This window comes from Vicia villosa, linkage group LG4 (genome assembly GCF_029867415.1).
Source record: "Vicia villosa cultivar HV-30 ecotype Madison, WI linkage group LG4, Vvil1.0, whole genome shotgun sequence".
NCBI classification, from domain to species: domain Eukaryota; kingdom Viridiplantae; phylum Streptophyta; class Magnoliopsida; order Fabales; family Fabaceae; genus Vicia; species Vicia villosa.
This window is the reverse complement of record NC_081183.1, coordinates 111,455,219-111,467,840: the sequence shown is the minus strand read 5'-3', so window position 1 is coordinate 111,467,840 and position 12,622 is coordinate 111,455,219. Positions and strand designations below refer to the sequence as shown.

The 12,622-nt window shown below is 35.2% G+C and overlaps 1 protein-coding gene across 1 annotated transcript; it reads right to left on the bottom strand.

The window, feature by feature from the left end:
* Nucleotides 1-10,807: 10,807 nt before the first annotated feature.
* LOC131599486 (23 kDa jasmonate-induced protein-like) lies at nucleotides 10,808-11,922 on the bottom strand. The gene is made up of 2 exons (XM_058871820.1): nucleotides 11,385-11,922; nucleotides 10,808-11,290 (listed from the first exon to the last, which is right to left on the bottom strand). The coding sequence occupies exons 1-2, from the start codon at nucleotides 11,832-11,834 to the stop codon at nucleotides 11,108-11,110; spliced, it is 633 nt and encodes a 210-aa protein (XP_058727803.1). The 5' UTR covers nucleotides 11,835-11,922; the 3' UTR covers nucleotides 10,808-11,107.
* Nucleotides 11,923-12,622: the final 700 nt, after the last annotated feature.

Below are 12,622 nucleotides of genomic sequence, written 5' to 3'. Positions count from 1 at the left end.
AGCTATTATAGGCTACGTCAGTAGACACAGCGTGAACAAGGCTCGAGGTAGTTGACAAAAGCGTATAACATTAAATGCGATGCTGTACGGAACACGCAAAGCATTAAATGCACTCAACGGTCATCTTCTCCAACGCCTATAAATATGAAGTTCTGATGAGAAGCAAGGTTAACGATTCTGAACAAAAACAACTCATATTAACTTGCTGAAACTCTGTTCTACTCAAAGCTCAGAATCTTCATCTTCATCAAAGCTCACTACATTGCTGTTGTAATATATTAGTGAGATTAAGCTTAAACGTTAAGAGAAATATCACAGTTTGTGATTATAGCTTTTAAGAAGCAATTGTAATACTCTTAGAATTGATTACATTAAGTTGTAAGGAACTAGAGTGATCGTGTGGATCAGAATACTCTAGGAAGTCTTAGAGGTTATCTAAGCAGGTTGTAACTAGAGTGATCGTGTGGATCAGTATACTCTAGAAAGTCTTAGAGGGTATCTAAGCAGTTGTTCCTGGAGTGATCAGTGTGTGATCAGAAGACTCTGGAAGACTTAGTTGCTGACTAAGTGGAGAACCATTGTAATCCGTGCGATTAGTGGATTAAATCCTCAGTTGAGGTAAATCATCTCTGCGGGGGTGGACTGGAGTAGTTTAGTTAACAACGAACCAGGATAAAAATAACTGTGCAATTTATTTTTATCTGTCAAGTTTTTAAAGCTACACTTATTCAAACCCCCCCTTTCTAAGTGTTTTTCTATCCTTCAATTGGCATCAGAGCGCCGGTTCTAAGGTGCAAGCACTTAACCGTGTTTAGAAAAGATTCAGGAAGAGAAAAACGCTTCAGTAAAAGATGGTTGATGAAAGTGAAAAGTCTACACCTGCATCTACATCTGGCTCTGCTGAGCAACACAACGGTAACAATGGTTATACTAGACCGCCGGTATTTGATGGTGAAAACTTTGAATACTGGAAAGATAAACTGGAAAGTTACTTTCTTGGTCTAGATGGTGATCTATGGGATCTTCTGATGGATGGTTACAAACATCCAGTAAATGCCAGTGGCGTAAAGCTGACAAGGCAAGAAATGAATGATGATCAGAAAAAGCTTTTCAGGAATCATCATAAATGCAGAACTGTTTTGCTGAATGCTATCTCTCATGCTGAGTATGAGAAGATATCTAACAGGGAAACGGCCTATGACATATATGAGTCTTTGAAAATGACTCATGAAGGAAATGCTCAAGTCAAGGAGACTAAAGCTCTAGCTTTAATCCAGAAGTATGAAGCCTTCAAGATGGAGGATGATGAAGACATTGAAAAGATGTTTTCAAGATTTCAAACTCTTACTGCTGGATTGAGAGTTCTTGACAAGGGATACACCAAGGCTGATCACGTAAAGAAGATCATCAGAAGCTTACCCAGAAGATGGGGTCCTATGGTGACTGCATTCAAGATTGCAAAGAATCTGAATGAAGTTTCTCTGGAAGAGCTTATCAGTGCCTTGAGAAGTCATGAAATAGAGCTGGACGCAAATGAGCCTCAAAAGAAAGGTAAGTCTATTGCATTAAAATCTAATATCAAGAAATGCACTAACGCTTTTCAGGCTAGAGAAGAAGATCCTGAAGAATCAGAATCTGAAGAAGAAGATGAACTGTCCTTGATCTCCAGAAGGCTAAATCAACTCTGGAAGAACAAGCAAAGGAAGTTCAGAGGCGTCAGAAGTTCAAAGAAATTTGAACGTGGAGAATCTTCTGATGACAGAAGATTTGACAAGAAGAAGGTCATGTGCTATGAATGCAATGAGCCTGGACACTTCAAGAATGAATGTCCAAAACTTCAGAAGGAAAATCCCAAGAAGAAGTTTCATAAGAAAAAAGGTCTTATGGCAACCTGGGATGAGTCAGAAGATGATTCAGACTCTGAAGATGAGCAGGCTAACTGTGCGCTGATGGCGACAGAAGATGACGGACCAGAATCTACATCAGAATCAGATTCTGAAGAGGTATTTTCTGAACTTACTAGAGATGAGTTAGTTTCCGGTCTAACTGAACTTCTGGAACTCAAGTCTCAGATCAGTCTCAAATACAAAAAGCTGAAAAAGCTATTTGAATTTGAAACAAAGAAGCTTGAGTTGGAGAATTCTGAATTAAAAGAAAAACTTTTAAAATTATCCAATAATGTTGGATCTCCTTCTGATTCAGAAAAATCCACTCCGAGTCTAAACCATATTCTGAAAGAATATGATTTAAGTTTCAGGAAGTTCTTATCTAGAAGTATTGGCAGAAGTCAGCTAGCTTCTATGATATATGCTGTGTCTGGAAACAAAAGAGTCGGCATTGGTTTTGAGGGTGAAACCCCATACAAACTTGAACCTGTTGATGAAATGAAATTCACATACAAGCCATTGTATGATCAGTTCAAGTATGGCCACTCCCATGATATTAGGCACACTTCACATGCTCAAAGTTTTCACATAACACACACCAAAAAGCATGTGACACAACCTAGGAAATATCATGAAACTCACATTAAGAATTATCATGCTGTTCCTCCCTCTGCTTACAATGTTAAACCTAAAGTCAATCAGAACTTGAGGAGAACTAACAAGAAAGGACCCAAGAAAATGTGGGTACCAAAGAAAAAGACTATTTCTTTTGCAGATTCTCTTGGCGACAAAGAAGATAAAAGTCAACATGACATGTCACCTGGACTCAAGTTGGTCTCAACACTTGAAGGGAAGAAAGACTGTCTTCCAAGTTCTGGTACTTAAATCTGTTGAAGAAACTATGTTCGTGGGAGATCAGAAAAGGAAGTTTATTAGTCCTGGAACCATCTGTTATGTTTGTTTCTATAGCATTGATGTTTCGCTCTTGGATATTCTGAACGCTCAAAAGGCTACAGAGTATACAATACTGAGACATTGGTTGTGGAAGAATCAATCAATATCTGGTTTGATGATAAACTTGTTTCTGATGAAACAAAGCAGCTTAAGAATTTCTGCAGATACAGTTTTGTCTTATCAGAAGCTGCAGAACAAAGAAGTGAATCTCCAGAAGCTGTATATATCAGAAGTAATGAATCAGAAGATCATTCAGACTTATATCAGCACACTTCAGAAGAAGTGTTTCCAGAAGAGAAACTTGATCAATTCAGAAGCAGTGATCGGAATCAGAAGGCGTAAAGCATATTGAATATTTCACACCTGTCATCCATTATCTAATGATGAACACGTGTCTCTACGGTCAGTACGAAGCGTGCAGTTGAAAAGGCGCCGACCTAGGTAACTGTTTTAAATCATTTCTTTTACCACGATCTCTCTCCTCACGTCACTCGTCATTTAATGAAAATGATTTCTTTTGATTCTGAAATTATTCATTTTGTTTATTTATTCTTTTTCATTTTCTATTTTATATTCGTCTCCTTATATTCTTTTCAAATCATATCATACATCTTTTTCGCTCCTTTGTCTCTCTTTCTTCTTGCATTCTCTCGTTTGAAAAGTTCTTAGCCGTTTTCTAAAACCCTAATCAAAAACCCAGTTCTCTTCTCCTGTTCGTTCATTCTGCATCCATGGCTGCCTTTTCATCCCAAAATGCTGAGTCATCTGTTCCTCATCATCTCCAAGAAGAATCTTTGCAACTTACTCCTGTTGTTGCATGCTCTATTCCCAAGGACAAATTAGAAGTTCTATGTGAACTTATTGTTGATTTTAACAACCTTGAAGAACATGGATTTCATCTTAAAGAAGATATCATCTTTCAAGGATGGACCTCGTTGTTTGCTGAGTTCGTTGGCCCAGTTTATCCGGATCTTGTCAAGGAGTTCTGGGCACATGCTGTGGTTGCCCCAAAATCAATACTTTCCTTCGTCCATGGAAAGTTTGTTGTTATTACTGAAAACATCCTAAGAGTGATGTTTGATCTGAAAAACCCTGAAGGGGCTTTTGAGATTGATAAAAGGGCAGTTTGGGAAGATGTTCTATCCACTCTCTATCCAAATGTCAAGAAAACAAAACACGTCAAGGAGTTGAGAGATATCTACAAAATCTGGACAAAGATCATTCTTGGGTGTTTCTACCATAGGAAAGCAACACATGCTTCGGATTTCATCAGTAATGAGCAAAAGTATATTCTTTATTGCATTGCCAATAGGAAGAAGGTTGATGCGATCTACATCATCTTCAACCACTTGTGGAAAGCAGTAAAGGATTCCAGAAACGCTTTCAGAGAAAAGGATGGAACAATCATTCCTTTTGGAAGGATTATTTCAAATCTTTTGGTGCATTCAAAGATTGTTGAAAGTTTGGAATCTGAAGGTATTGTGAAAGACCTTGCTGTCACATCTGGGGCTTGTCTGAATGCATTCACTTTGAAGAAGATGAAAGTAATTAAGACTATCAGTAAGACTCCTCAACCTCTTGCTGGAACAAGAATCAGAAGAGAACCAGTTCTAGCTGAATTCAAAACCTTCTTCAATAGTGAGGTACCAGAAGTCAGAACTAGGTATCTGAAGTCACAAAAAGAGGATAAAAGTCTCAAAGATCAAGAGAAAGGTGCTCCAATTATAGTGAATCGCAAGAAGGAAGAAAGGACCAAAAGAAAGTTTGATCATCCTGCTGCTACCACCAAGAAAGAAGTGGTCCCAGGAGAAGTCATTGCAAAGGTTGTTAAGGCTGTCTCTGCTGATTTTGAGAAGAAAAAGAAGGAAGCTGAGAAAAAGAAGAAGAAGTCAAATAACAATGCTGAGATTGTTGAAGTTGTTGAGAAGAAGAAAATCAGAAAAAGAAAGATGATTCTTCAAGAATCTGATGAAGAAAATGTCTCTCAAGAGGCTGAGAATCAACCTGAAGTTCTGGCATATGTCAGAAGGAAAGAAATCGCTAGCGGCAAAGCAAAGATTATTGAAGAGCCGAAGAGTAAGAAGCAGAAGAAGACTGAGGATGTGGCCAAAGCTTTTCTGAGAGGTTCCAAAGGTATATGCATTTCTGAACCTGATTCTGTCCCTGCTGTTCGTTCAGAAGCTGCACCAATAGAGGTTGTCCCTACACCTGAACCAGAAAAAGCCACATCAGAATCACCTGTCTTTGTCCATGTTCTTACACCTCCATCTTCTCCTATAACCATTCCTTCCTCTCCACCTACCATAAATCCTGTTCTGGATATACCACCCCTTCAAACTCTCTTTCCATCTCAACCTTCTCTCAATGCCACCCTTGAACATACTCCCTCCACCTCTCAAAACAATCTTTGTGATTCTCCTCTTCCAACCTCTGCATCACATGAGCAGCTGCTCCGTGATTGCAACTACACTCCCAAGCCTCGTCCTGAAGCTGAAGTGGTAGTGTTAGATTCTGATACTGAAGCAGAATCTTCTTATAGGTTGGATAGAGAACCTCATCCGTACTTCACTTCCAACCCTGCCTTTTCAAAAACCCAAATAAAATTCCGCCCTGTATACCCTATTGGTGTAGTTTTTGAAAACCTAAAGAGGAATCTCAGAAGTATCTTTGATACTCTCAGAATTGCTGAAAGTTCTGGATTGAATGATGTTGCTATGCGGAACTACTGGAGGATCTTTCGCAGAGAATCAGATGCTCTGTTTTTAGAACTTCAGGAAGCCTGTGTAGCTGCTGCCCCACGGCCTCGTGGAATTCTGAGGAATTATGAAGACTTCTGGTTTGCTAGTCTCAAAGGAAGACATCTGTTGGAAGAGAAGCCCTTTGTGGATGAATTGGAAGTAGCAAGACTGGCTGCTAAAATGGAAGCAAATCCATGCAGGGATATCGTTATCTTTGTTCCTGATTATCCTGTTCTGCTCGGAGACTTCAAGACTCTCTTTGACTATCTGAGGGAAAACCCTTCTGAGAAAGACCCAAGCTTGGTCATTCCAGAAGTTGTTGACCCACCAGAAGTTGAAGGTCCTTCTGCTCCCAGGAATCTAGCTGCCATTCTTCAGGCACTTGATAATGGAGACTCGGAAATTCCTGCTGCAGAATATGGAGATGCTTCTATGCAAGAAGCAGATGCTGAAGATCATGTTGCTAAATCAGATCCTGTTGAGGAAATCCCTGCAAATGATCTATCCATGGAAGCTACAGATCAAGTTGCTATTCCTGTGGTTGAAAGCGGTGAAGCTTCTTCTGATGAATCTTCTCGTCTTGCAATGACTCTGGAAGAAATTCAGAAGAGACAGGATGAGCAAAGCTCACTCAATGCTGAGTATAGAGCTTTCATGGTGAGGCAAGATGGACACAACAATGAGGTTCAAGAGATGCTGGCCAAGATCTTGTCAAGACTAGGGCCATCTTAGATTGAGTCTGTGTTGTTTCTTTCTTTTCGTTGCATCTGTCTTTGTGCATCTGATCTTACTTATCTTCATGTACTTCTGTACCTGTTGTTTGAACTTCAATGAAATCATCTTCTTCCTCCGTGTGTTTCGTTTTGTTTGTCTCTGAATCTTTTTTGCTTTTTGATGATATGACAAAAAGGGGGAGAAATATGTGATAAATGATTTGATTTAATCAGTTGTTTTTACTAACAAGAACTGCAAGTTCTATATGGTTTAAAGTGTTTTGCAGGTATAAAGAAGTGAAGAGAATCTTCAAAGCAAACACAAGAAGCAAAACCATAAGAAGTGTTATTCTGTAAAAAGAATAAGCTCATGGAAACTGAAGCAAGCTGAGTGCTGTCAAGCTTCAGAAATCAGAAGCACTGATAATAGAATTTGATCCATATTTGTCTATTTGCTTTGACAAAATTCTATTTGCTCTGATACATTATTTCAGCCTATATGGCTCTGATACATATCATGTGTTCTAATATACATTTTATGTTCTGACTCGTTCATGCTGACTTTTGTCGTTTAGTTTTTGTTCTGTAACATTTCAGGATGTAGAGATGCTCTGATGATGCTCTGGTACATTCAACAATGTTCTGATACAAATCTAGCATGAAGTGATGTTGGTAGAAATTCAAAGCTCTGAAGCTATCCGAGGGAAGCAGAAATCAGAAGCTGTGAATGTTCTAAAGATCCAGAAAACTCAAGTTCTGAAGCTGTCCTAAATGGAAGCAGAAATCAGAAGCTGTGAATGTTCAGAAGATCAAAGAAATTCAAGTTCTGAAGCTGTCCTAGATGGAAGCAGAAGTCAGAAGCTGTGAATGTTCAGAAGATCAAAGAAATTCAAGTTCTGAAGCTGTCCTAGATGGAAGCAGGAATCAGAAGCTGTGAGTGTTCTAGGGATCTAAGGAAATTCTAGTTCTGAAGCTGTCCAATGGAAGCAGAAGTCAGAAGCTATGAATTCTCTAAAGACAGAAGCTTATGTGATCGTCTCTACCGAAATAATCAGGGAAGTCTTTTATTAAAGTTCTTCGAGTATTTATTTCAGGGGGAGATTATTTATCTCAGGGGGAGATTGTTAATCTCAGGGGGAGACATATTCATATGCTTATGCTATAGCTGTGTAATTTGTCTTTTGCCGTCTGCTCTTTCTGATCGCAAATTCATATCATTTATATATGTTTTTGTCATCATCAAAAAGGGGGAGATTGTTAGAACAAGATTTGTTCTGATCAATTATCTTAGTTTTGATGATAACAATAATATGAATTTTGCTTAAGATAATATGGTACTCTAATCCAATGCAATTTCCTTTTCAGGAAATATATAAAGAGTATGCATAATTCAGCGCTCAGAAGCTTTGTCTCAAGGGTTCAGCATGCAACACCAGAACATGGTCTGGCAAGACATCAGAAGATGGTCAAAGCAGAATCAGAACATGGGTCTATGGAAGCATCAGAAGAACATGAGATCAGAAGCACTGAAGTTCTGATGGTATCACGCTCAGAAGCACTTCAAGGTCAGAAGATCAGAAGATGCTTTGCACCAAGCTGTTTGACTCTGATGATATTCAAACGTTGTATTCACAAACATCAGATCAGAAGGAAGTACAAGTGGCAAGCTACGCTGACTGACAAAAGGAACGTTAAAAGCTATTATAGGCTACGTCAGTAGACACAGCGTGAACAAGGCTCGAGGTAGTTGACAAAAGCGTATAACATTAAATGCGATGCTGTACGGAACACGCAAAGCATTAAATGCACTCAACGGTCATCTTCTCCAACGCCTATAAATATGAAGTTCTGATGAGAAGCAAGGTTAACGATTCTGAACAAAAACAACTCATATTAACTTGCTGAAACTCTGTTCTACTCAAAGCTCAGAATCTTCATCTTCATCAAAGCTCACTACATTGCTGTTGTAATATATTAGTGAGATTAAGCTTAAACGTTAAGAGAAATATCACAGTTTGTGATTATAGCTTTTAAGAAGCAATTGTAATACTCTTAGAATTGATTACATTAAGTTGTAAGGAACTAGAGTGATCGTGTGGATCAGAATACTCTAGGAAGTCTTAGAGGTTATCTAAGCAGGTTGTAACTAGAGTGATCGTGTGGATCAGTATACTCTAGAAAGTCTTAGAGGGTATCTAAGCAGTTGTTCCTGGAGTGATCAGTGTGTGATCAGAAGACTCTGGAAGACTTAGTTGCTGACTAAGTGGAGAACCATTGTAATCCGTGCGATTAGTGGATTAAATCCTCAGTTGAGGTAAATCATCTCTGCGGGGGTGGACTGGAGTAGTTTAGTTAACAACGAACCAGGATAAAAATAACTGTGCAATTTATTTTTATCTGTCAAGTTTTTAAAGCTACACTTATTCAAACCCCCCCTTTCTAAGTGTTTTTCTATCCTTCAGTTTCCAATTTGTTCAAAATCTTTGTAGTACACTGAATTCTCTCCTTCCAAGTGAAAAAATAATCGTTCAACAGCTGGTTTTCTTCCATGAATAGAATAGGCAAAAATTCTCCAACATGCTTCACTTGGAGACACATATCTACAATCAAGGAGAAGATATATTTGGTTAAGTTTTGTATGTAAGATTCTCATTTTTTTAATAGTATAGAAACTTTGTGGTTCATTAATTTAATTGAATTTGTATCTCCACATGCTAAAGTGAACAAGTAAAATCTAGTGGAACTCGCGCCATGAATAAATATATGTTATAATATATTTTATCTTGATATATATATATATATATATATATATATATATATATATATATATATATATATATATATATATATATATATATATATATATATATATATATATATATATATATATATATATATATATATATATATATATATATATATATATATATATATATATATATATATATATATATATATATATATATATATATATATATTTTTTATAATAAATTTTAATTAATACAATTAATTATACTATTAGTTATATTGATTCACCTTGATTTTAATTTTTTTAATAATTATTGAAATATTTCAGATATGCATCTCCGAAGACACTCCTCTCTCAAAAGTAAAAGTTGATTTTGGAAATTTATCTTTGAAAACACTTTTTTATGTTTTCGGTAATACATCTTCCAAATCACATTTTTTTGTGTTTTCAAAAGTGTACTTCCGAAATCAATATTTTTAAATTTTTTTTTTTAGAGATACGCTTAACTTATTAGTTATCACTTTCAGATGATCGGGTGTCTTATTAGCTATCATTAAATTATTGCCAGTTGCCACACCAATAATTTGTTTCCATTACGAAGAAGTCAATTAAGATACAGAACCATTTCTTCAATAATTTTTTATTATCATTAACTTATTAGTTATCACTTTCATATGGTCTGGATAACATAATAAAAAGATCTAGGAAAATGAAATAAAGTGGATTGAATAAAAATATTCACTCATTATTTATCTATCAAAAAATGTGTGAATTGATTTTTACATAAATAACTAATCAGAGATCCGTGTTCCCGCACGGGTGAATTTTTTCTTGTGTAGTATATTTTGAACGATATGAATAATATTAATAAAAGGAACTATGAGCAATTTGCACATAAGCAAAATGTAAAATAAATAACATGTGAGTTGGAGAAAAAAAATGAAAATTTAATGAATGCAAATTAAATTTTTTTTAAAAATGCAAATTTAAAATAATTTATTTAATTGAAAAATGAAAAATAATTATATAAATTTAATTGTATTAAATAATTATATAAAAAGGAAAAAAAATCATGAGATAGAGATAAAATAATATCTAAAAATAAAAATTTTGTCGATTAAATTAAAATAAATATTGTATTGGTATTAACTCATAAAATTTTTTATATATTAAAATAAAAATATATATAATACTATCATGCAGTTGATTTTTAATAAATAGTTTTCTTTATAAGTAATTTAGATCTAGTAGGGTCCAAACTTGTTGCTATCACTATACTATATTATACTATATTAACTATAAACCGATATATTTTATGTTTATATTCATGATAAATTTATTTGATACCCTATAAAATATAAAATGTATTTATATTCATATAAATTTAAAATGACATATTTAATTGTAAAATAAATAATGATTATATATACGTTAAATTGAATAAAACAGCCATACAAAAAGAAGAAAAAACATGAAACTTTTTTATATTTTAAAATAAAGATTATACCTATTAAACAATGATAAATATTTGATTAAAATAAATATGTTACGGATAGTGACTCGTGAATTAAAGCATGTTTATGACCCGTGAATTAAAGCATGTTTATTATTAATGTTGTGAAATCTCTGTCCATATTATCCATCAACCATCAATAGAAAACAATGAAATAATGTCTGTTTAAAAAAGTCATTTTATAAATAAGTAAAAAATTATTTCATACAAATTATAATTCATACTGAAGTACAAGTTGCTCAACGAAAACCATCTAATAACAAAAAGTTACACATTTATTCATACTGAAGCTTATACACTTGATACAAAAGTACAAGATGCTCAACGAAAAGCATCTAATAACAAACAAGTTACACAGTTATTCATACTGAAGCTTATACACTTGATACAAAAGTAATTCCAAATGGAGACGCAACACAGGAAATAAGTGAACTAACAAGTGATAATACAAACACAGGAAATAAGTGAACTAACAAGTGATAATACAAACACGACACGAGAAAAATAACAATTTATTGAGAGTTGAGACTTCTCTTCAATCGTGATATTGATGATCATGGACTAAAAGGGATCTTAATGATTGCCTTAAACACTGGACTTGTGCCTTTAGCAGTATCAACATCTATCTTGATCCCGTCCCTGTCAACTTTATCGTGATAATCGCTATTATTTATCTTAGGATATATATCACTCCAACGCCCTGGAAAACTGTCAACTGCACCCATCTCACAGTAAGCCTACACAAAGAGAGGGGATTTAGTTCATTACTTGTATGAAAAAGCATACATTTCGACTAATAATTTAATTACTAAACAGTAAAATGTTTTTTACCTTGTTTTTGTACCAACCTCCCCAAGGTGTAGACCAAGCAAGCATAAAGTCACTGTAATTTCCATTCGCTGTCTTGCCGCGGTACACGACGGCAGCTTCAGAACCGGAGGATGCACCGGTCTCATGGACATGATGAAAGGCTCCCCATTGCCCATTACCGATCTCCGTAGGATACGGAGTTCGGCCAATGTAGCCATACCAGTCGTGGTCGGTAACATAAGAGATAGTGTCTCCAGTGGCGTTGTACACTAGGCACAACGTGGACACACCATCACCATAATACTCCTTCACAGAATCTACATATTTTGCAGCTTTTGCGTCCTTATCGTCTTCATTAATCAGATGCATAGCTTCTCTTGCTCTATCTTCCTGGGTTATTGTTTTGCCAATATATCTTGCCATTTCCTCCAATTTATCATTATCGACAACGACACCAAAGGGATTTGCCATTGTTAGTTGTTTTTTGTCAAAGTTTTTGTTTTCTGGTAAGTGAAGAAATTATAATTTGCTTTGTTTGAAAGAAGTTGAGAGATACTAGTATATATATATACATATATATATATAGCGGGAGAAGCTCCTCTCCAGTTTTCTTATGTCCATTTCTCTGCAGTTAGACGCCTAGATGTTGCCAACTCACAAATGCTAGATCCCACGGCTCTAATTCAATTTTGCTCCATTTTGGAATATAATAAAACCGCATATCATCACGAGGGACTTAGTTGGTGTCTAGCCACCACCAATTATCCATATGCATGGCATGATTTATTTTTGTCTTTCTCTCAGAATAATTAATCAACAACAACAAAATGAATTGATAATTTGTGACTTTAGGTAAGTAGGTAAGCTTAGATCAATAAAGAGAAAGCTCGTTGGATTTTGTTACAAGTATGCCACATTTTGAAAATCAAAATACTAAACTGCCATGTTTTGTAATTTTTTAACTAGAATGCCACTTTTTTGCTACACACTCGTCCAATGGTTGGCTGAGCCATTGAAGAGCTTGTTTTTTCCAATTTTTGTTATTATTTAAATATATTAATTAATATAAATTGAATATAATTAATAAAATATAATTTAAATATGTTTTAAAAAATAAATAATAATTCGGACGCGTATTAAATCAAAAAATAAAAACAGACACATTAAAATGATCAGTGCGTCACAAAGTTCAATAAATATATTCAAAAATATTCGAAATCACGAATAAAAATGCCCGAATAAACAAGCTATGACTTTAA